At 26.8% G+C, this 22,667-nt stretch overlaps 1 protein-coding gene across 4 annotated transcripts in view; it reads right to left on the bottom strand.

Moving 5' to 3' along the window:
- Positions 1-545: 545 nt before the first annotated feature.
- Positions 546-22,667, bottom strand: part of LOC101239997 (girdin) — a 57,516-nt gene continuing 35,394 nt past the window's right edge. For 3 of the 4 annotated variants that reach the window (XM_065799852.1, XM_065799853.1, XM_065799851.1), the window contains 5 exons: positions 21,514-21,591; positions 21,170-21,250; positions 12,338-12,607; positions 1,994-2,125; positions 546-946 (listed from right to left, as the gene is read on the bottom strand). In XM_065799852.1, the coding sequence (XP_065655924.1) occupies positions 629-946; positions 1,994-2,125; positions 12,338-12,607; positions 21,170-21,250; positions 21,514-21,591 (879 nt within the window). In that variant the 3' untranslated portion in view covers positions 546-628. The remainder of the gene's footprint in view (positions 947-1,993; positions 2,126-12,337; positions 12,608-21,169; positions 21,251-21,513; positions 21,592-22,667) is intronic. The other variant, XM_065799854.1, reaches the window with a different exon arrangement.

Below are 22,667 nucleotides of genomic sequence, written 5' to 3' on the forward strand. Positions count from 1 at the left end.
TGTTTCAGATATGGTACTTTTAGACATTGTGCAAACTCAAGTATGTTCATACTTTTTTTTAAACTTTATTTAGGTGCCTCAAGAAGTCCTTACGGTCGTATCACAGTGCCCCGCCGATGAGCAATTAATAGGAAGTTTACGCCTCCTTCCTAACAGATGTCGCAAAACTTGTCCAGAGTTGTCAGATCCGTGGTTTGAACGGATCCTTTGTGTCTGAGACAAGTGTGCTACCACTGTGTCTTATGCCTAAAAGTATCATATCTGTAACATCAAAAAATAGTACGCTACTGGTTAGATGTTCTTTGCATAGCTTGTCAAATACACGTTGGTTAGCTAGAACTGACCTTTTGCAGAAAATTTTCCTGGTTTAAAGAATGTTAAGTCTTAAAAAAGCTCAATCTGACTGATAACCTAACATTTTGCAATCTAAATAAGTCTGCTTATGTCAAAGTTTTATCTATAGTCTGCTGTGATAGATGCGTGTTTAGTTCAAAATTATTTAAATTTTGGACTAAATTTATGGGCTATAGATGACAGTAATCATATTTTGAGCCTAACTAAGCTTTTTTTATTAGCGTACTTTAGCAAATTTAAAAGAAAATAGTTCTTGAATCAAATATTAAAAACTCTATCGTCTAAAACTGTTTCTTAAACTAATCACAAACTTTGCTTTATCAAACTCATCTTTATTAATGCAGCGCTTTCTCGCTTCTTTCTCATTTAGTTTAGAAATTCTTTCTCCAGTATTAATTATAATATGATCCCTCTTTTCAATATTATTTGCTTCAGTACTAACATTTTTTTCTTTTTTCGTTTTAAGTAGACCTGAACTAGTAGAAATTTTTATTTGCATCGAAAGCAGCTCTTCTTTAGTTTTTGCAAGGGCTTCTGTTAATTCAAATCTTTCCTCACATTCACGTTTTACACAATCTTGAAGCAATTTAATCTGCATATGAATAAAAGGTAAAAAAAAGAATAATCTTTTACCTAAATATACACCAAACATAAACATAGACTATCGGTTAAACACGATGAAATTAAGCATCCTTTTATCGTTAATTACTTAAAAACTACATAAATTTTTTTGCACACGGAAACTAAATTATAAACAAATATTAAATCGAAAAAATATTTGAGATTTTTCTTCAAAACCCTCCATTGTCACAAGTTAACATTTCAAAACCAACCAGTGTTACTAGATCCTCAGTTGAAGTTTTTTTTGGGGGTATAAGCAGACGCAATCTATTGAAAAAGAAAGGATTTAAAGATAAATATAAAACAAATTATATGTCAGTCGCAGAGAGGTTTCGCATAACACTTTAAATGCGACCAAACTTTGATAAGAAAAGTAGTTAGATCTCAAGAATAAAAAACATATCATAAAAAAAAAATTCCAAGGCGATCCGTTGATGGAGAAATTAAAGCTATTTGCCGTTCAAAAAGGTGTCAAATTTGTACCTAAGGAAGTAAACCCTCCATTTAGCCCTAAGCTGCGAGTTATTGGAAGTTATTGGTCAATTACAAAAGAATCTCAAAAGTGTCGATTTGTACCTAAGAAAGCAAATCGTCCATATTGTCCTGAGCAGCGAGTTATTGAAAGTCCAAAATCCAGCAGATGATGTCAAATACTCGCAAAAATATTTGGTTTTTATCTAAGCGTCCAATTAAAGATGTATAAAATTATTAAAATAAATAATTAATTCAATTAGCCTCATCGTGAAAAAAAAGTTTAAAAAATCTAAGCAATTTTCGAGTAATTTACAATTAAAGGATGCTGAACTTTATCGTGTTCAACCGACATATTATAATATATTAAATGTATATATAGAATATATAATATTAGACACATATAGTATATATAATAATAGACATAAATTCAAGAACAGCAATAAATTTTATATAGTTTATCATAATTGTTAAAGTTTATTTTATGTTAAACAACCAGAACCAGATACAAATAATAAATAAAAACAAAAAATATCACATTAATTACATTAAAAAGTGAAATCAACAAATCTGCTCGGAATATGTGCCACATATTATAGTGGCGAATTGCAGTGGCATTGCACCATATTTGGTAGCTTATACTCGTCCTTTTAATGATTTTTCTGCAATTTCTGCAACCCTATAATAAACTATGTGGCTTTTAATCCTAATATAGATTCTGTGGCCCTTTGGACTTTGTAGGATAGACCAAGTTACATTTGCTTTCTTTTTCTTTGATGTTTTATTATTTTTTTGCTTATAAAAAGTCAAAAAATTTGATTAATAAAAATTTAAAAGATTCAAGTTCAAGTTATAGTCAATTGAGTCAATGAGGTAAATTGGTTTATCCTAACGAATATTTGGTTTGAAAAAAACGTTTTTTTAAGCGTCTTTTAAATGTTCAAAACATCTTTTAGACGTTCAAAAAACATTTTTTCCGGACCAAATGTCGCTGAAGTGGCTATAAAATAATGAAAATTTAACAACATTTTTTTAAATCTATGATTTACCTTTTTATATCTAAACAAATTTTTAAAATAGAAAGTTGAATGGCGTTGAAACTTACTAACTTCCGAAACACCGACAAACCATTAAATTCCTGTTTCTTTAATAACACACATTTTTAACTTTATTTAGTCGTGACACTTCTTAAATAAAAATATGTTATAAACAAGGATGGGAAGTTCAATTTCAAAATTTACAGTTCCTATACCCTAAATGTCCTGATTTTTTATATACTTAAGTACCCCATATATTTCTTACCAATTTTTGGAGCTCCTGAACACCAAAGACTAAGACATCTTGTGCCCCGATTAATATTATTTAAATAGTAAAAGATTTCGATTGTTTAATCATAACATATTTTAATTTTAGAAACGTAATAATAAATTTCATTAAGTAAAATAATAATCTTTCCTGGAAGAAGCTGTTAAGTGAAATAACGTGATTAAGTTTTCAAATAACCTACCTAAACTACACTTGAAGTAATAAACAATAAACCATTAGTTAATTATTATATTAAATTAAATGCCAAATTCTTCTGTTATTTTGGGTCTTAACTTTTGTTTCTCAAAAATTTGCACTAATTGAACTACAGTGCAATTATTGTAATGAAATTATTGCAATGAAATTACTCTAATACAATACTAAATACTACGAAGTACTAATAATAAACTAAGCAATTTTTAAGTTGATTATAATGTAAATAACTCAATAGAAAATTATAATTTAATTAAATTCCATTTATAATTGATTATAAATTGAATTTATAAAGTTGGTATACTAAGAAAAAACGCGAAAAAAAACAAACAAATTATTTTCTATGAAACTGCAATAAAGTTTGTAATAAAAGGTATCATTCGAACTTTGCTAAATACAGCATGTAGTAGATTTTTGGGAAATGAAACGATTAGCAGAAATTGTTATGTGAATTTTTGAAATGAATTCGAAGTTTGTGCAAGCCTTGATTAAACTTGTTATGTTTAATGAAGATTCTTATGTGAAACAAGTTTTATTAGTTGAAGTTATCCATTTAAAGGCTTTTGACTCCTTTTTGGAAAAAATTCTACTAAATCATTTATAAAATTTTTTGGCCACTCATTAGCATGAAGTCATTATATACAAATATAAATATTTTGTATATTACTTCAAGGTAATACCATATTGGTTTCTCATTATTGTAAATCAGTTATTGTAACTGCTTCAAAAATGCTGACTTGATACTAAGTTAAATTGAAAAGACAAACAATTTTTTGTGTGATATCAAAACTCCAGATATCATAAGAAAGTGACAATAACTATTTCTGTTAGTTCTGTAACAAGTTTCTGTAGTTCTGTAAAGCAGATAAATGGAAACTAATTGACAATCCTTATGTCTTTAATGTTTGGATCATTCTGGGAGTTTTAAAAATATTGAAGATCAAAAATAAAATAAAAATGCATTCAATATACCAGAGTGCCATAAAAAAATATTTGAAATTAGAGGCAACAATAAACAAAAAAGGACATGTTGTTGATACAAGTTTTGCAATAAAAGAAAGAAGCCTTGTCTTTACAATCTTTACATCAGACCTTACTAGTATTTTTTTGGCAAAAATAATAGTAAGGTCTGATGTTAAAAGTACAACTCAACAAACAAAAAATAAAAAATCCATATCGAAATTTAAAAAATATCAAGTGGAAAATCATGTTGTCATATGACATAAGTAGTATATGACAGTCCTTTGAGAAACTTTTTTGTTACTGTTGTGGACAAAACCTTTTTGCTAAGTGATAAATTTAAAAAAAGGCTTGCAAAGTTGTTTTTTATATCATTGCATTTAAAGCTATCATTTCCATGAAAATAAGAAATTGTAGAGGAAGAAAAACATTTGGTAAGAGATGAAATAGTAAGCTACAATGATGAATACAACAATCTTGGTAATTACATTTTATGATTTAGAGGAAAAATTTACTTACTTTGACATGTTTGGCATTCCACTCTGCTTCCAACTACTTTAGTTGTAGAAATTTTTCACTATTAGGTTTTTTGTATTTAGCTTTAGTTTCAAATCTATCAATAACTGTGCTTGACCAAATTTGTGCAAGAATTTGAATTAAGATGACTTCTAAAACGATCAAAAGGAAATAACCCCAAAAAGCAATTCTTGTTAGATCATAAACATTGCATCCACAAACATTTAATTAAGATCATGCTATTTAAAATAAGTCTTAGCACACTGTATTGTTTTTCATATCTATGATTTTTATCTGGCCCACCATCAACAGTTATAACTATAACTGGTTAGCTAACTCCATCATAAGTATTCTTTAGTAACTAAGTTGCTATTAAATGCAAAAAGATTATTTCTCCTCATGTCATCTAAGTGACTAACTGCTGTTGATGACTCAAACTTTACGCTTCTGATTGCTATGTATGTTAACCCAAAGTATGTAACTACTTGTTTTTCCATGTAATCTTTTTTGATTTCTATGGCTGCAATTACTAAAAGAATAAGTTTGTGTTGAGGAGTAAATAAAAAACCATGATAAGCTAAAGTCACCTTGTACTCTATATACATTATCAGTGGTGTATGTTTGTTTACAACTGTTAATCCAATAGGCACCTTAGGCTTTATCATCCAAGGAGTGAAATGTGACTTACTTAGGACTCAAGACTGCAGTAAGTTCTTCAGGGGGGAACTGATGGGTGATTTTATATATTTTGTGTCTGCATGAGATTTACGCTCAAAACTTTTTAATCTAATAAGTGCAGCTTTAATGTGTTTCCATCTTATGTACTCCATTATCTGCTTGGAAGTAATCTTAACTAAACTCCTGATCTAGAGAGATTGTAACCATGCTTTTCAATTCTTCCAAGTCATTCAATATTTTTTACTGTTAAAACAAAAAATTATTTTGTGACAATAAGTTGCAACTTCTTTTTGCTGCAGTCACATCATCAAAAGTAATTTAAAATCAATTTTTTTAAACTTCTTGAAGCTTTTGCTTTGATTTGTTTATAAATTACTGGTGTAGCGTAAAGGGCTTGCTTCATGAGTAAGGAGTTTTGACTTTGATCCCCGTACATTTGACAGTATTCCCACCATGTCACTGGTAGTACCATACTTAACATGTTTGTATGTGCAACAGCTTTATTTGTCAAGATTTGCATTTCTGAGTTAAAGAGTTTTTATTTTGATCCCCATACATTTAACAGTATCCCTACTATGTCCCTGGTAGTACCGTGCTTAACATGTTTGTATGCGCAATGATTTTATTTGTCAAGGTTTGCATTTCTAAGTTCAAGATTTGAGAGAGGGTTGTAAGTACAATAAAGTAGCCTTGTCGGCTGTAGTGGTCCTCTTGGCCTTGTGGAGGTGAATAACATTTAAAAAAATGCTTTTAAGTATTCTTTATAAATGGATTTGTAAATGTTTTTTTTTTCACTAGACATTTTTCTTCTACAGCAAGATTTTTCTTACTTTTCTTTACAATCATTACATATATAAAAAAAAAAATCTATAAATAATAGCATTGATAGTACTAAAATTTATTATTAAAATTATTAGGAAATGACTGTTAAGAATAGTGTCACTCAAACAGTAGACTGATCAAAGGAATAATACCAAATGTTAAAAGTAATAAAAATAAAAACAAATAAAAAATAACAATACTGCAGTATTAAAAAATAATATTTATTGACCAATGGTAATCCAGAATAATACCTACTATGGGTAATTCCATGTCAATTGACCCAGGCCATATCACCATACATCTCAGATTTTGCTAATTTTTATACAGATAAGAGAACTTGATAAAATAAAAATTCTTGTGACATTTAGCACCTTTAAGAAGATCTTGAAATATGACCATTTTACTTTTAGCAGACATTGGTCAGGCCCCTCTTGTTCCCTCAGAATCACAACGTTTATTTAGAGGTTTCATGTCACATAACTTTAAAAATATTTAATAATGGGGCACGGCCTCCATATTTTTGTAGCAGAATCTTGCAATAGATTTTTTGCTACCTTACATACAACTGGAGCTCTGAAACTTTCAACACTTGTGTATTTTTGATGAATGTGATATAAAATTGTTTTCAGGAGAGAAAACCAGAGGGTTTATAGGTCCAGGTTACTGGAGGGTCATGCCCCACTTAATTTCTCAAATAAATTTTTAATAATGTAAAGATAACTTTGAAAAAATTGTCTTCAAAAATTTTTTTGATTTATACTTGTTCCATTTTATTTAATTATTTACAAAATAAAACACAAAAAATAAAGTGCTAAGATTTGCTTAGATGCGTCAGCAATCAAAGCATAAATATGAGTTGTTACAGGTGCATCAATGATACAAATTGTTGGTAATTTGAACCCAATACTCATCTGCTCTAGATGTTCAGAAAAGTTTGTTAAAAGGGCTCTTTAAATCAGTCTTTCTACAATAAACTAATTTATGACAAGTAGCATTTACCAGTTTTCCATAATCACATGAACCCATTTTCATGGTAGCAATAAGTACTTTTTTTTATTTCAGATTGAATTAAAAATGAAAAACCAATAGTTATTAATTTAATGAAAGCAACTTAAACACCATGGTAATGAAAAACAGTGATTGATTTCTTTTTTTTTGAATGTTAAAGAATGAATATTAAAGAAATAATTTCTTGTTTAACAAAGTTCTTTAATTGTAATTAATTTGTTAATGTTAAAAATGTTAATGATGAATTTAATAGGCTATAAATTTCTTCTATACTAGTGTAATGACAGAATGTTTTTTTGTTACTGTTAATAGTTCTTATTTAATAAAACAACTTGATGTTAATATTTTAGAATTAAATATCAATTAAAATAATAATTTTAAAAGGTAACACATTTTTTTTTACTAATCTAATGTTACAAGAAAATAATTTTTTTTACTGTTAGATTTCAATATATAACTTGTTATATACAAATTTATAAACAAATTTTTATATATAACTTGCTATTAAAAAATATCAACTTTTTCAATTCAAAAAGTTTTAAATTACACAATGTAAAACTCATTTCCTGTTTAAATCATTATTTTAGATGGATAACTGTTTTTAATCTGTATACTTCCATATAAAAATTCTTATAAACATATGAACTTAAAACATTTTCAAAAAGATCAAAAACCAAACAAAACAAATTAAACCATTACTTTGTTAAAAATGAAAGAAATTTTTTTTTGAGAAAGTAAGTAGGGCATAACCCATGGTGCCCCGGCCCCTTAGAACCTCTGGTTGTCTGCCCTGTAAACAATTTTAACACATATTTATCAGGACTACACAAATCCTGGTTTGTGTAGTCCAGTTTCAGAGCTCCTTTCAGAGTTTGTCTGGAAGGTAGTAAAAAATCACAATTTTCCGCTACAAAAAAGTGGAGCACATGCTCTATTCCTTGGTGACTTGGGCCCTGGAAACAATTCTGGTAGAAAGTAAAAAATCTATCGCAAAATTTTGCTACAAAAAAGTGGAGACCGTGCCCTGTTATCCTTATATGAAAATCTGTATGCTTGCAGATCAAAATCCTTATGTTTTCTGAAAGATCATTGAATATAGTAAAATATGTAAGATTGTTTTTTTTTTAATCATCAAGGCCATATGAGTTTCTTAAGCACTAAAAACAGGTATATAAAAAATTGCTTGAGTTTGTTCAAACTGATAATTACACTTAATAATAATTTTTTACATTTCTGATCATTTTATTGGATTTGTCACCTCTGAAAATAGCCACACATTTTTAAGTAAAAAGATCTTTAAAATATTTTTATTTTAAAATAATTATGTGACTTGAAACATCTAAATATAATATAATTCAACTGCTGTTGAGATAGAGTGCCAGGCAATATCTATGATATTGCACACAATAGTTGTCTAAAAATTTAAATTCAAACCCAGCTTCCATTCAACAGACCATTCATCAAGTTATTTTTATGTCATTTTGAAATGATTTTGAATCAACCTTGGTGTAAATAGGAGCGATTACTTTATTGTCATCAGCATACAAACAATATTTATTAAGAAGTCTGCTTGGTAAACTGTTTATGAATATCAAGAAAAGGAGTGGGCCAAGTACAGAACCCTGTGGTACTCCACTTAACACATCAACCCAATTAGCCTTGCATTTTCCCATCACTACATGTTGTTTCCTATTCAATAAGAATGATTCAATCCATTTAAAAGGCATACCAACAATACCGGAAGCATGAATCTTAGCACATAAATTTATGTGTGATACTCTGTTGATGCTTTTCAAAAGTCGGTATACAAAACGTCAATTAGATCGTTTATTAATGCGCTTGTTAAGGTGTCAAGAAAACATCAGAGTTTTGAGTAGACTAAAGAAACCTGGCCAATATCTGCTAAAAATAAAATAGTCATATTTTAGGATCTTCTTAGAGCTAGGTGTTAAAATTTTCAAGGAATTTTTATTTTATTAAGTTCTCTCAACTGTATTAAAGTCAACAAAATCTGAGATATATGGTGACATTTTTTAAAATTTCTGGGTCAATTAGAATTACTCTAATGTAATAATTCTATAATTGAAGATCAAACTTTTACATGTTTATATTAAGTTACTTAAATCATTTTTTTTATCAACTTAACAATAAACTTTTACGCTTTAAACAAATTAAAATATTGTTAAAAAAAAAATTGATCATAATATAAATTGTTTTTAAATAATTGCTTACTACCTAGTTTCTCCATAACCAAGAGATTGGAACCAAGGGATTGAAATTTCTTTTTATTTGTGCAATTAAATGTAGTAAATTTTACAAAATCTCTTTTGATCGTTTATATTAAACAGATAAAAAACTTATTTAAAATTTCATTTTGATTTGTTATGTTTCCAATAAATAAAAAAAAACATCATAAGTCTACCTTCTGAAATTTTCAGAATTATTAGTTAATTTCAGCTAAAAAGAAAATTTAGGGAAGATATGTGTAAATAAAGTATTAGTTAAATTTTAACATAAAAAATCTGAGTTTGCATATAAAGCTAATTTTGCTGTTATAAAAATTTAAATAAATTTTTTTTTTAATGTCACACTGTAAATAACCCTCCTTCCCCTTCCATGATATTCAGTGTCACTTTTTGGTACCCCCTTCCACCCACTGCCATATTTTTATTATCTGAATAACCCTTTATAACAAGAACAATAGTGTGCACTATTTTTTATGGTGTTTGAGATAAGTAACTTTTAGACATAAAGCAAACTTCGAATTTGGATATGTTTATGCTTATATCAAATGCTAAGATGCTTTGTAAAAATAGCAGTGACTGAAGCCTAGAAACAAAAGTACCTTAAAACTTGTGAGCTCCTCTCCACCCAATATATGAGGGCAACAAGTGAATGAATTTTATACTCTTGTAAACTAAACTCATACTCAACAAGGAAATGGGAGATACAGCATGGTAAATTTGCAATACAACATGGTAAATCTGCAAAACAGTAACTAATTTGCAATGATTTCAGCTGTGGTGGTAGTGTAGATTTCGGTGTAGTGTAGTGTATATTTCAGTAATTTCTGTAGTAGACATTTACTTTTTTTTTTTTAAGAGCTATGTGTAGTGAACAATTTTAAGCATATTTACCTTTTTTAATTTTTTTGATTTGCTAATTTTAATTTAAAACTAGCAAATCAGATTGCACATATCTTATTCTAGTAAAAATATATGGGTAATCCATTGAATATTCTTATTATAATTCTGTCTCATAATTTTTTTTAATTTATTTTACACATTTTAAACAGTTATCTATTACAAAATATATAATTTACTAGATAAAATTTTAACATATGATAAAAGTTAAAAGAAAAGATCATTATTAACAAATAAGAGATTGTAAGATGTCACATATATATTGAAATTTGCTTGCTTTATTAACATAAGCAAGTAACAATTTTAGTGTCAACTACATCAAAAATATAGAAACTAGCAATCAATTTTTTCTTAAAGTAAATTTGTTTAGTGGGTATGTCTTGTGATAATACAAGGTGTTTTGATAAACATTGACAAATAATTGGTCTGATAAGTATCAGTTAAGTATTCACAGTATGTTACAATTGGTATTAAAAATATTGAAAAAATAACACTTTGTTGAAAATAAAAAACAAACAAAAAACCATTACAGTATTAACTTTTATGCAAAACATCTTTCAACTGAAAAATCTTTTATATCAAAAAATGAAGAAATGTTCTTTCACATGATTGTTCCAAGAAACTATCAATTAACAAAACATTTGCAGGTATCAACTAGAAGGTACCAACCAGAAGGTATTGACTAGAAGGTATCAACTAGAAGGTATCAACTAGAAGGTATTGACCAGAAGATATCAACTAGAAGGTATCCACTAGAAGGTATCGACTAGACGGTATCAACTAGATAGTATTATCATAATAGGTTTTAAATCTAAATAACATGAAACTCCATTTTTCTATAAATGAAAAACACAAAATCGCAACTCTTGTTTTGGATCCAAAATGTAAAACTAAAATAATGGCAGTAGATAAAAGAATTGCAACTAAAAAAATGACAGTAGATACATAATGTTATCATGGAAGCTTTTTAAGAAACTTTGAATAGTTTAAACAAAAAGGTTAAAACCTTATTTCATGTCCGGCCTTTGAACATTTAAAGGGTCCCTAATTCAAAATATCAAAAATTTTATACAATTTGGCTTTGGATTCATTAATATCAAAAAATTTATACAATTTGGCTTCATTAAAAAAATTTCATTTTTTTCAATGAAGCAAAATTGTATAAATATTTTGATAATAAGAATTATTTTATAAAAAACATTTTAAAATAATCATTATAAAAAAAAAAAAAAATGTAAAAATGGACTTTTTTCATTTTTAATTAAAAAAAGTCATTTATGCAGTAATATCTATAACAATTTTTTTATGAATAGATTTTTATATTGATTAAAAAATTTTTTTAAGTATTTGGGTCCGGTTAAATGTTCAGGGGTGTTAGGACACCCCAAAGTATATATATATATTTTTAACTTTTTAAATCCAGTATTATTCTATTATATAGAACACATTGAGGTGGTGAGAGCAGAATCAATAAAAACAAATGTTTTGACACCCTAATGCATATGCATTAAGGTACCCTACTAGGATACTCATTAAGGTACATATGCATTAAGGTACACTACTAGGATACTCAGGGTATCAAAAAAGTTTGAGATAATAATGTAATCTACAAACTTTTCTACATTTTATAAACATTATACAATTTTTGCAAACATATAGCAGCCCAGATGAAATGTTAATTCGTTTTATATGCAAATCAGCAAGCTTCTTAATTAGAACAATTTGCAGAAACTAAAAACCAAATCATCACATGATAACATATAAATCAAAATATCACACTTTAAAAACTTCAATAAAATTAAATCCGAATCTGAATAAAAAATTTTAATAAAATTAAAACAGTCAAAACAAGATATTTGCTTAGGTTTTTGTTTTTTCAAACGATTCTTAATACCTATGACAGTTTCTCTATAAAAATTTCTATAAGTATAAAGATAATAAAACAATATCTTGTTTATCTTTTTTTTTAATCATTATGTTCAATAACATTATTAATGCATATATCACGCTTTATATACAAAATAAAAAATTTACACCTGAAAATTATTTTTTAAATAACTTTCATTTTATTGTACTTTTAAATAAAAATAGAAATTTATTAAAATGAAGTTATTATGATCATCATGAAAACTATGACACTATTTTAAAATAATATAAAATAATAATTTAAAACCATTAAATAAAATTTTTTTAAATAAAACAGTTTTAGCATTAATTTATTTTACAAATAACACTTAGTTACAAACCTCCTGCTGTCTATCCTGCAAATCTTCACTTTTTCTTTCTAAATCATTCTGTGTTTTTTTAAGCGAATTTATCAACTCTTGAATTTTCCTTTTGTAGTTATGTTCATTTTCCTCCAATAATTTGTTAATATGAAAACTTTTTATACTTTCATTCAATCTTTTTATTTCCTCTTTTAACTTAGATACAACAATGTCATTTTCTTTTTTTAATACTGAGATAGCAATGTCATTTTCTTCTTTTAATGTTGATAAAGCAATAGCATTTTCTTTCTGAAGAAAATATTTATATTTTAAAAGAGTTATATTGAAAACCACATAAACCAGAGGACACAGTTGCTTTTTTAAACAATAAAAAAATGAAACTGTTTACACTGCAATACACTGTAAATAATTTTCTATACTCTATTTTTAAGACAAGTCTAGTATGTAGGCTATAGTATGTAGGCTACAGTATATAGGCTACAGTACAAGTAAGCTAATGAGCTGTATAATAAACTCAGATTTATGCTTTTAGACCCAAACTCCGCAGCCTTTTAGGGTAATTTTATGTCAAATCAGCAGCCTCATGTTTTGGATTTGCTAACTTTTTTATGTTATTAGGTTTATAAAAATTAGGAAAATTTGAATTTTGGAAAATTGAATAATGAGATTTTTAAGGATTCAATTTTCTTATTTATGTTGACTCAGCATTTTTTGTTGTTAAATAGCAATATTTAATGACCCTAATGAGGTATAATTCTGAAATTTTGTAAATAAACAATCTTCCACATGGCGGATACAAATTTTAAACTGAAAATTTTTTTGACCGCCTTAATTACATGTAAATTAGACAATAAAGGCATATATTGGGGTATTTTGATGGTCAAAATGGTCACCTTGATAATTTTTTTTTAGGTATTGTTATAACTTACAATATAGGTATCATACATCACTATTAATAAAAAATATATTACTGCATTTTTCGACTTTTCTAAATACAGCTTTATATATATGCAGCATAAAACTTATTGCTAACTTATTTATGACAAATAACTTATATTTATGACATATTAATATATATAATAACAATATTTATGACAAATAATAACAATATTTATTTTAATAACAATATTTATTTTAATAACAATAATAACAATATTTATTTTAATAACAATAATAACAATATTTTAATAACAATAATAACAATATTTATTTTAATAACAATAATAACAATATTTTAATAACTAACAATAATTAACAATCAATAATAACAATAATAACAATATTTTAATAACAATAATAACAATAATAACAATATTTATTTTAATAACAATAATAACAATATTTTAATAACAATAATAACAATATTTTAATAACAATAATAACAATATTTTAATAACAATAATAACAATATTTATTTTAATAACAATAATAACAATATTTATTTTAATAACAATAATAACAATATTTATTTTAATAACAATATTTATGACAAATAACTTATTTATGACAAATAACTTATTTATGACAAATAACTTATTTATGACAAATAACTTATTTATGACAAATAACTTATTTATGACAAATGACTTATTTATGACAAATGACTTATTCATGACAAATAACTTATTTATGACAAATAACTTATTTATGACAAATGAGGGCAATAATAATTTTATACTTTATATATATGCTTTTTTTGTGCCTAGGGTAGGTTCAAAGTATGGGTAGGGGAGGATGGGGAGGCTATTAGGCTCCTCCAAAAAAATAAATAAAAAATTAATACTTTTCAAATTAAATATTTTTTCAAAATTAAATATATATATATATTTTTTAATTTTTCTTTTAGAGAAGAAAAATATATTTTATTTGCTTAACTAATAAACTTTTATTAAATGATTACTTTATGATCGGTAAATAAAATAAAATTTAATTACCTTTTATTCATGTATAAGAGGAAGTCATATAATATAGTAATAGTAATAGTTAGATGCTGTAGTGAGTTAAATCATGAAACACATATATATGTGTTATGACAGCCTACACTACTCTTTATTTTATTTATAATAATTTACAATTTGTTAAAAATTAAAATTCATTCATTTGCAATATGGTTACTAAAGAATGCTTGTCAAGACTAAGAATGCTTAACTTTTTTTTTTCAATTCTTAGATTATGACCTCTTATTGCTGATGCTGGTCCACTTGTTTGTAATGACAGTGCAAATTGTTGTGGTTTAAGTCATTTAATATGATCTACATTGTTCAATAATTTGTACTCTTGTATTAGATCACCACGCAAACGCCTTGTCTCCAACATAGTCAATTTCATTTTGGATAGCCGCTCCTCATAACACAGATGTTTGAGATTTTTTACCAGTTTACTTGTGCAACATTCAACCTTTTCTAGTGTTTCAATGTCACCTTTCAAAGTAGGATTCCATACAGGGATTGCAAACTCAAGGTGAGGTCTAAATAGCATTGTGTACAGAGTAGGGACCATTTTTGTATTTAGATGAGTGAAGGTACGCTTGATGACTCTGAGTACATTCTGTGCTTTTGCTGCTGCTGCGTTAACTTGATGATGCCATTTGACAACTGATGTGATCAACACACCGAGGTCATGTTCTAATGTTGTTTTGCCTAGTTTGTACTCAACACCATTTTCTGTAATCCTATAGATGGTCTTAGGCTTCAATTTGCCAATGTGCATATAGTTGCACTTCTCTTTGTTTAACACCATAAACCATATACTTGTCCATTCAACTTGTTGATATCCTTTTGCAAACTGATCATATCCGAACTATTTTTTATTGGTTTCATTAGCTTGCTGTCATCAGAGTAAAGTTTGCATATACATTGTAGTGGTCCTGGTATGTTGTTGATGAATATCAAAAACAAAAAAGGCCCAAGAACAGATCCTTGAGGAACACCACTGAGTATATTTAACCATGACAATAAAACTTTTCCCATTACAATGCATTGCCTATGATTGGTTAAAAAAGTCTTGATTCATCTCAACAAAACACCGGTTATCCCATATGCTTCACACTTGAGTAATAACCTTTTGTGCAGTACCTTGCTAAAGGCTGAAAATCGAGATATATTATGTCGATTGGACACTTGCACTCCATGTATGTTGTCAAAATCCATTATTTCCAGTAGTTACACCATCCCTTTTATATGGCACATTTTCAAAAAAAGTCACCCCCAAATCAAAACTAGGTATTGCCATACAATACAATTATAATATTGCAGCCTCTTAGCAATATTATTAATACTGATGCATTTTAGGAGTAATAGCCATAGCAATGTTCTGACTTTATATAATGCAGCAGGTTGAAGAACTTTGTAGATAGTTCTAAGTTTGTGTAGAATAATGTAGAACACTCTAGGTACATGTAAAATGAAGTATAACACTTTAAAAAAATGTAATTTGTTCTAAAACTACTGACAGAAACTATATACTTACGCACTATAAGTCCCAGTGCATAAATCCTGTAACAGTGAATAGTATTTAATAATCATTAAATAATATCCGCTTAATTAGATTGTCAGTCCTAATTAAAAGGTTATCACTTATTTAAACTAAATATATCACTTTTTTAAACCTGCAATAGTTTTTTAACAAAAGCTAGAGCAGAATTTGCTTATGTAGTTTTTGTAAGTAGTTTTAGAACAATTTACATTTTTGTAAATAGCACCTGCTATACTGAAATATGGAGTCAGATAAGTCTGAAGTTATAGAATGTGAATATGAAAACAATGATGATGGCAATGATGAATATATTTGCACACCAAAATAGAAACATAACAAGAGTTAAGTTGCTGTAAACTTAGTGACATCAACAACAGTATCAACAAGAAAAGCTGCCAAAATTTGCAAGTAATTGACACTCGATGGTGTTAACATTAAGTTTTTTTTTTCATTTTGCTGCAATAATGAAGTACTGGGTGGCGCCATGTAAGGAATGAATTGTTATTATTTATTTCTATGCACTTGGCCCCAATTTTAAATTGATTATGATGTAAACTAATTATATTTATGTAAAACTTTCTAAATTTTTTCTGAATTTCTTGTGACATAGCCCCTTGGAATTGACGAAGTTAAATAACAGGAGGTATTATTAAATAACAGGAGAATTTATTAGCTATGCACTTTAAATGTAGTAAAGTAATATAATAAAAAAAATCTATAAATCCTGAATACTGTGATACATTTTTCATATCTATAGTTTGAAAAATTGAAAATTATTGAAATAGTACATTTTAGGGGAAAATTTAAAGTTTATTTGCTATATCTCATAAGATACTAAGCAGAAATTAGTGAGTTTTTGGTGTTTATTTATTGTAATAATGTTTTTTCCTATTACTAAACATTAATAAATTAATTCATTGCACAATTTTCAAGTTTTGACTCTTTTTCCTTTTTGCAGATTATGGCCAGGAGCAGGTTAACTATTGCATAGTGTACTTTGGTGGTGGTATATAAAATCCTGATTTTTTATATCAACAAGACAACGGTCCATGCCACAAAGCAAGGTTAGTGACAGCATGCTTTAAGTCAGATGTGTTAGTGCTGGATTGGCCCCCACAGAGCCCTGATGTGAACTGCATAGAGCATTTATGGGAGTTTTTACTCCGCAAGATAAAGGAAACAAAGCCTGGTTCTAAAGATGAACTTTGGGCTAAACTATAGAAGGACTGGAGGAAAATTACACCGCCTACCATACAAGCTCTTGTTGAATCCATGCTAACACATATGAAAACAGTGATTGCAGCTCATGGGAGACATGCAAAATATTGTTGAACATTTTACACACAAAAAATATAAAAATTTATGGGTTATTTATATAAATAGAAAATTTTTGCAACAAAAAAATAACTTAAAAATGTAGTTTTTATCTTTTATATATATGTACAAATATATATGCATATACCAATGGCACCGCAAATTACCAATATGTTTAAAATTCCAAAAATTCAATAACCCTTTTTTTTTTTTTTTTTGAACAGGACAATTTTCAATCAAAAATTCATAGTATATCGCAAAAATTAGGTAATATATATATATATATATATATATATATATATATATATATATATATATATATATATGTATATATATATATATGTAAATATATATATATATATATATATGTATGTATACATATATACATATATATTTATATATATACCCTGTATATACTTCTCGCTCTCTCTCTCTCTCTCTCTCTCTCTCTCTCTCTCTCTCTCTCTATATATATATATATATATATATATATATATATATATATATATATATATATATATATATAATTTTACCATAATATGTTAACTTTAAAAAAAGTTAAAAAACTAAATAAAAACTAATCATTATAACTAACAGTCCGGACAAAAACCTTTAGTGGATGTTTGTACACTCCACTGTGCCTATTCCTGAATAGTTGATAAATGTAAACTCCGCTACACCTATCCCTAGATAGTCAATTGATGTATATAGACTCTGCTGTGCCAATCTTTAAACAAATTATTTTATACAACAAGATTAAAAAATAAATAAAACAAATAACAATAAAATAAAGCAAATAAAATTGAATAATAAAAATGGCAAAAAAAATAATTAAAAAAACACATTTTGAATTATAAAAAAAGAAAATAAAATTGCGTTTTTGAAATTATTAAAATAACGTTTAAATTTAATTATTTTCCACAATTTATTAATTAGTTTTCACATTAGGTGATTTTACCAAGTGACAAATAACATGATTAACAATAACAATAGTAATACAAATTGTATCTGAAATAAACTTTCTTTTAAAGTTTTACTTCTGAGTTTTATGAGATGGTACATTAGACTCTCTATTATATAAATATTTAGTAGAGTATGTTTTTATGCTTGTACTTTACGTGGAATAGAATAGAGTCAAAAATAAAACAATGATCAAACTTTAGTAGTGCTGAAAAGGTTAGAGTTTTAAGTTTTGAATTTTTGAAATTAAAAGGCATTTAATGTGATAATTATTTGAAAACTTGAAAAAAGTAATTAAGATGAGCTGAAAATAAAGTAAAGAAAAATTTTTAATAGAAGAGTTATTGACTAGTGACAAGCTATTAAAGCCATATCCATAGATTGATTTAGCAAAGTTCATCAATATGAAATTAATTTCATATTGATGATATAAAAATGGTCAATTTTATAATTAGATATAAAATGGCAGTCAATTGCAACACCAAGGCCTTGCTAAATTTGGTGCAAACATGTAAAAAATAGGTTTTTACCTAACATTTTTTGATCACTCAAAAAATGTTGGGTAAAAACCTTTACTGATTTTGTAAAAATAAAACTTTTAGTAGAAAATTGCAGATTTCTGTGATGTTGAGAAAATAAACCTATATTGCTATAATTAAAAGCCTAAACTAATTTTTGCATTTAAAATCTTTTTTTTGGTGTTATTACTTAGTATTTTCCATTTAAAATCTTATTTAAAATCTTAAAATTAAAAAATTTGTGCACATTTTATTATCATATTGAGAACTCTTTACCCTCCCTCACTGCAAACACTTTTTTGTCCTACCATCCTTCAGCCAATGAAAATTGAAGTTATTTAAAGTTGGTTTGCAAATTAAAATCAAAACTGAATTTTTTAGTTATCATAAGACTAAATGAAATCAAACTTTGACAAAAATTTCTCGTTACTTTTGCATTTCTTGAAATTGATGATGTTCTTTAAACCAATTTCTATATTCATTTTTGTCATCTTGCTGGAGCTTTTTCAGGATTTTTTTCAGACTTCAAGAAATTTTCAAGTGACTAAATATCTTCATTTTATTTCTTTTGTAGTCATAAACTAGAGAAAAATTAATTTTGATTTTAATTTGCTAGAGTAAATTAAAACAACTTTGCCAATTTTTAAAACACAATGGAAAGAGGGTAACAAGGAGAGGGTGGGGAAGGATGATAAAGGTGTATGTTGACAGAGGGTATTAAAGAACCTAACCTCACCCTCAAGAATACAGCTATAAAGCCTTTTTTAAAAAAAACAAATTTACTCCCAACAAGGTTGCAGCTAAATTGTGATGTACTCTGCATATTACAGAGATAAACTTGTCAATTAAGATCATCTACCTTCTTCAACTACATATGAAAAAAGAAACCTAAACTCTGATAAAATAGTTTTCAAAAATCTTTTCAAAATGACTGACAAGCATAAATCCATTACACAAAGCAAGATAGACTACATTACGAAAATTGAATTAAGCAATTTTTATGTTATTCCTAAAATTAATAATTAAATCATCAAAAAATCCCAAGAGTTTGCTACTTATCAATATGAAACAATCTAAAAAGTCAACCCATTATTACAGGAATTGACTCATTAACATCACATTTAAGTCAATACCAGCACTTATAATCTCCTATTGTATAGAAACAAAAAATTTATATAAATGACAATTGGGATTTTGTAAAAAAGATTCCTAAAGAAGTGAAATTAGATAGTATTATATTGCCTTGTGACATTATTAACTTTACACTACCATTCCCCACAATCTTGGCTTAGAATCAATGAAATTTAGAGTTGAAAAACAACAGGATCTAATATTCAAACAATTTACCAATAATTTTATCATAGAATCAGGATTCTTTATTTAACAACAAATATAACTTCCTTTTTAATGACCTATTATTTAGCCAAATTACAAGTACAATTAACAATTAATAACTTCTTACAAGTACAATAAACGATTAATAACTTCCTTTTTAATGACCTATTATTTAGCCAAATTACAAGTACAACCGTGGGTTCAGACTTGGCATTATACAATTGATGTCTTTTGACTGGCTTCTCATAAGAAACAATATTTTTTCTAAAAATTTATTAGGTATTTCTCAAAAGACAAAGTGAAAAGTATTGAAAAATTTCCTTTTAGATATGATGATGATGGTTTTAACATATGGCCAAAACATTTAGGTATAAATAGATTTAAAATATCACTCACTGGATTTAATGATTCAAAAAAACAGTTGTGTTTACATCTGATTACATCAAAGAAAAGCAGAGTTTAGCTGAACCAAAAAGTATGCCTGAAAGAGAGTAATTACTCTGACAGTGTTATAAAAAAAGCATAGTAAATAAAATTTTACTATGCTTTTTTTATAACACTGTCAGAGTAATTACTAACTGTCAGAGAATTTTAAACAAAAAATTTATTGTCTTAAATATATCATTTACACAAACAAAAGCAAGATATCTTTAAATAGCACTTTAAAAAAAACAGACAATGATAGCAACTCATAGCAACAATGGCTTAATTTAAATATATTTTTGTTACAAATATTAGAGATTTGTATCGCAGCAAATAAACTGATTAAACTTTTAAACAAAATATTAAGTCCTCTAGTACTTAATATTTTGTTTATACTATGTTATATTTCTACATTAGTAAATCTTTTTAAGAAATAAAATCTTTTTGAATTCATACCACAGCTTATATAAATATACATTTGTCGACATTTAACAACCTAAATCCATACTGTTTTTTTGTAAAAAGAAGAAAAAACTTAGATGACATTTATATAGGATAAAATATTTATAAATGCATAAGTTATTTAAAAATATAGCTTTAAAAATTAACAACTTCAATTTTTTGTTTCATTTTATATCTCCTTCAAATCTATTCAAGATAAAGTCAACTAAAACACGAAGTAATATATTTGTTAAAGAGCACTCAATTTTAATATTATGTTTAGATAAAATGTAAGATGAAAGGACATACCCCATTTAATTCAAAACACAATATTTGACTAGTTAAGTTTCTTTTAAAATCAAAAAAAAAAGTCAAAAATTATTACCTGGGCAACTTCAGATTTCACTATCAACATTTTTACCTTCTCATGACATTTGCTTTGCATTAAATCCATTTCTGATTTCAGCTATATAAAAAATCAAATAATTTAATCTGTTAAAATACTCTGTTAACCTGTATAAAATTTCAAACTTTAAAAAACCACTACATAAAAAAGTTGAAACTTAAAATAAACACCACAAAATTAAATTTATTAAAAACATCCTATTATTATATAAACTTGTAATTACTAGAAAAACTTATAATTATTGAAATATAGTTATACTATAATATAAATTATATAAATATTTATAAGTTTTTATATTATTTGAGATAAAATTATTTTTTTACTTTCTGTTCACGCTTCAAAAAACATTCACTTAAATTATGGATTGTTTGCTTATGTTGGTTATCCATTTCAATTTTAAGCTAAAATCAAAATAAAATATGAATAAATATCATCATCATCATCATCATCATCATCATCATCATCATCAGCATCATCATCATCATCATCATCATCATCATCATCATCATCATCATCATCATCATCATCATCATCATCATCATCATCATCATCATCATCATCATCATCATCATCATCATCATCATCATCATCATCATCATCATCATCATCATCATCATCATCATCATCATCATCATCATCATCATTGTCATTATTATCAAAAAATTTTGAAGACTGATATATGTATAACTTTAAATCATCAATGTTTTTTAAAAATGGAAAAAAAAGCACAGTAAGAGTCCTAAGTAAGAGTCACAGTAAGAGTCCTACTTTTGAGCACAATAAGAGTCCTAACTAAAAAACTTCAAATAAATTATTATTTATTCATAGTAATTCCTCTAAACAAGGGAATAGCTATTAAAAATCTTTTTTTTTTCTTAGAATAAGATCATTAAAAATATCTGACACTTTTAATACCCATACCTATTTTTAATGCTTTTAGGTTTATCCCAACAATCATTACAATATTTTGACTATAACAAAACAATTTGTCATTAGTTTTCAAAATATCATTATTTAAATAATCATTCAGTAAATGTGGTGAATTGAATTGATGTCCCAAATAATAAATTCACATTAAATTTGGTATCAGTTGAACATTTTAGCATTTTAACTCAGATAGCACTCAATTTTTTTCAGTTAATCGTTATCGCAACAAATTTCCAACATTTATGAATAGTAATGTATTCAATGAGTCATCTACACTCCGTCTTTCGGGATTAACTCTTACTTTCAATTTTTCTTGGAAACCATATATCAAATCCATTGTAAAATTAACATCTGCTAAGGTTGCTTCTTTTATTGTGCTCGCCACTTTCATACTCAGGATTCTATTCTTTATCTCTATAAATCTCAAATCCGCCCTTGTATGGAATACTGTTGCCATATCTGAAGCAGATCTTCGAATGAACCCCTTTTTCTCTTGTAGACAAGGTGCAAAAACGCACTGTAAACATAGTTGGGATCTGCTCTTGTAACC

Source organism: Hydra vulgaris, chromosome 06 (assembly GCF_038396675.1).
Source record: "Hydra vulgaris chromosome 06, alternate assembly HydraT2T_AEP".
Classification (NCBI taxonomy): domain Eukaryota; kingdom Metazoa; phylum Cnidaria; class Hydrozoa; order Anthoathecata; family Hydridae; genus Hydra; species Hydra vulgaris.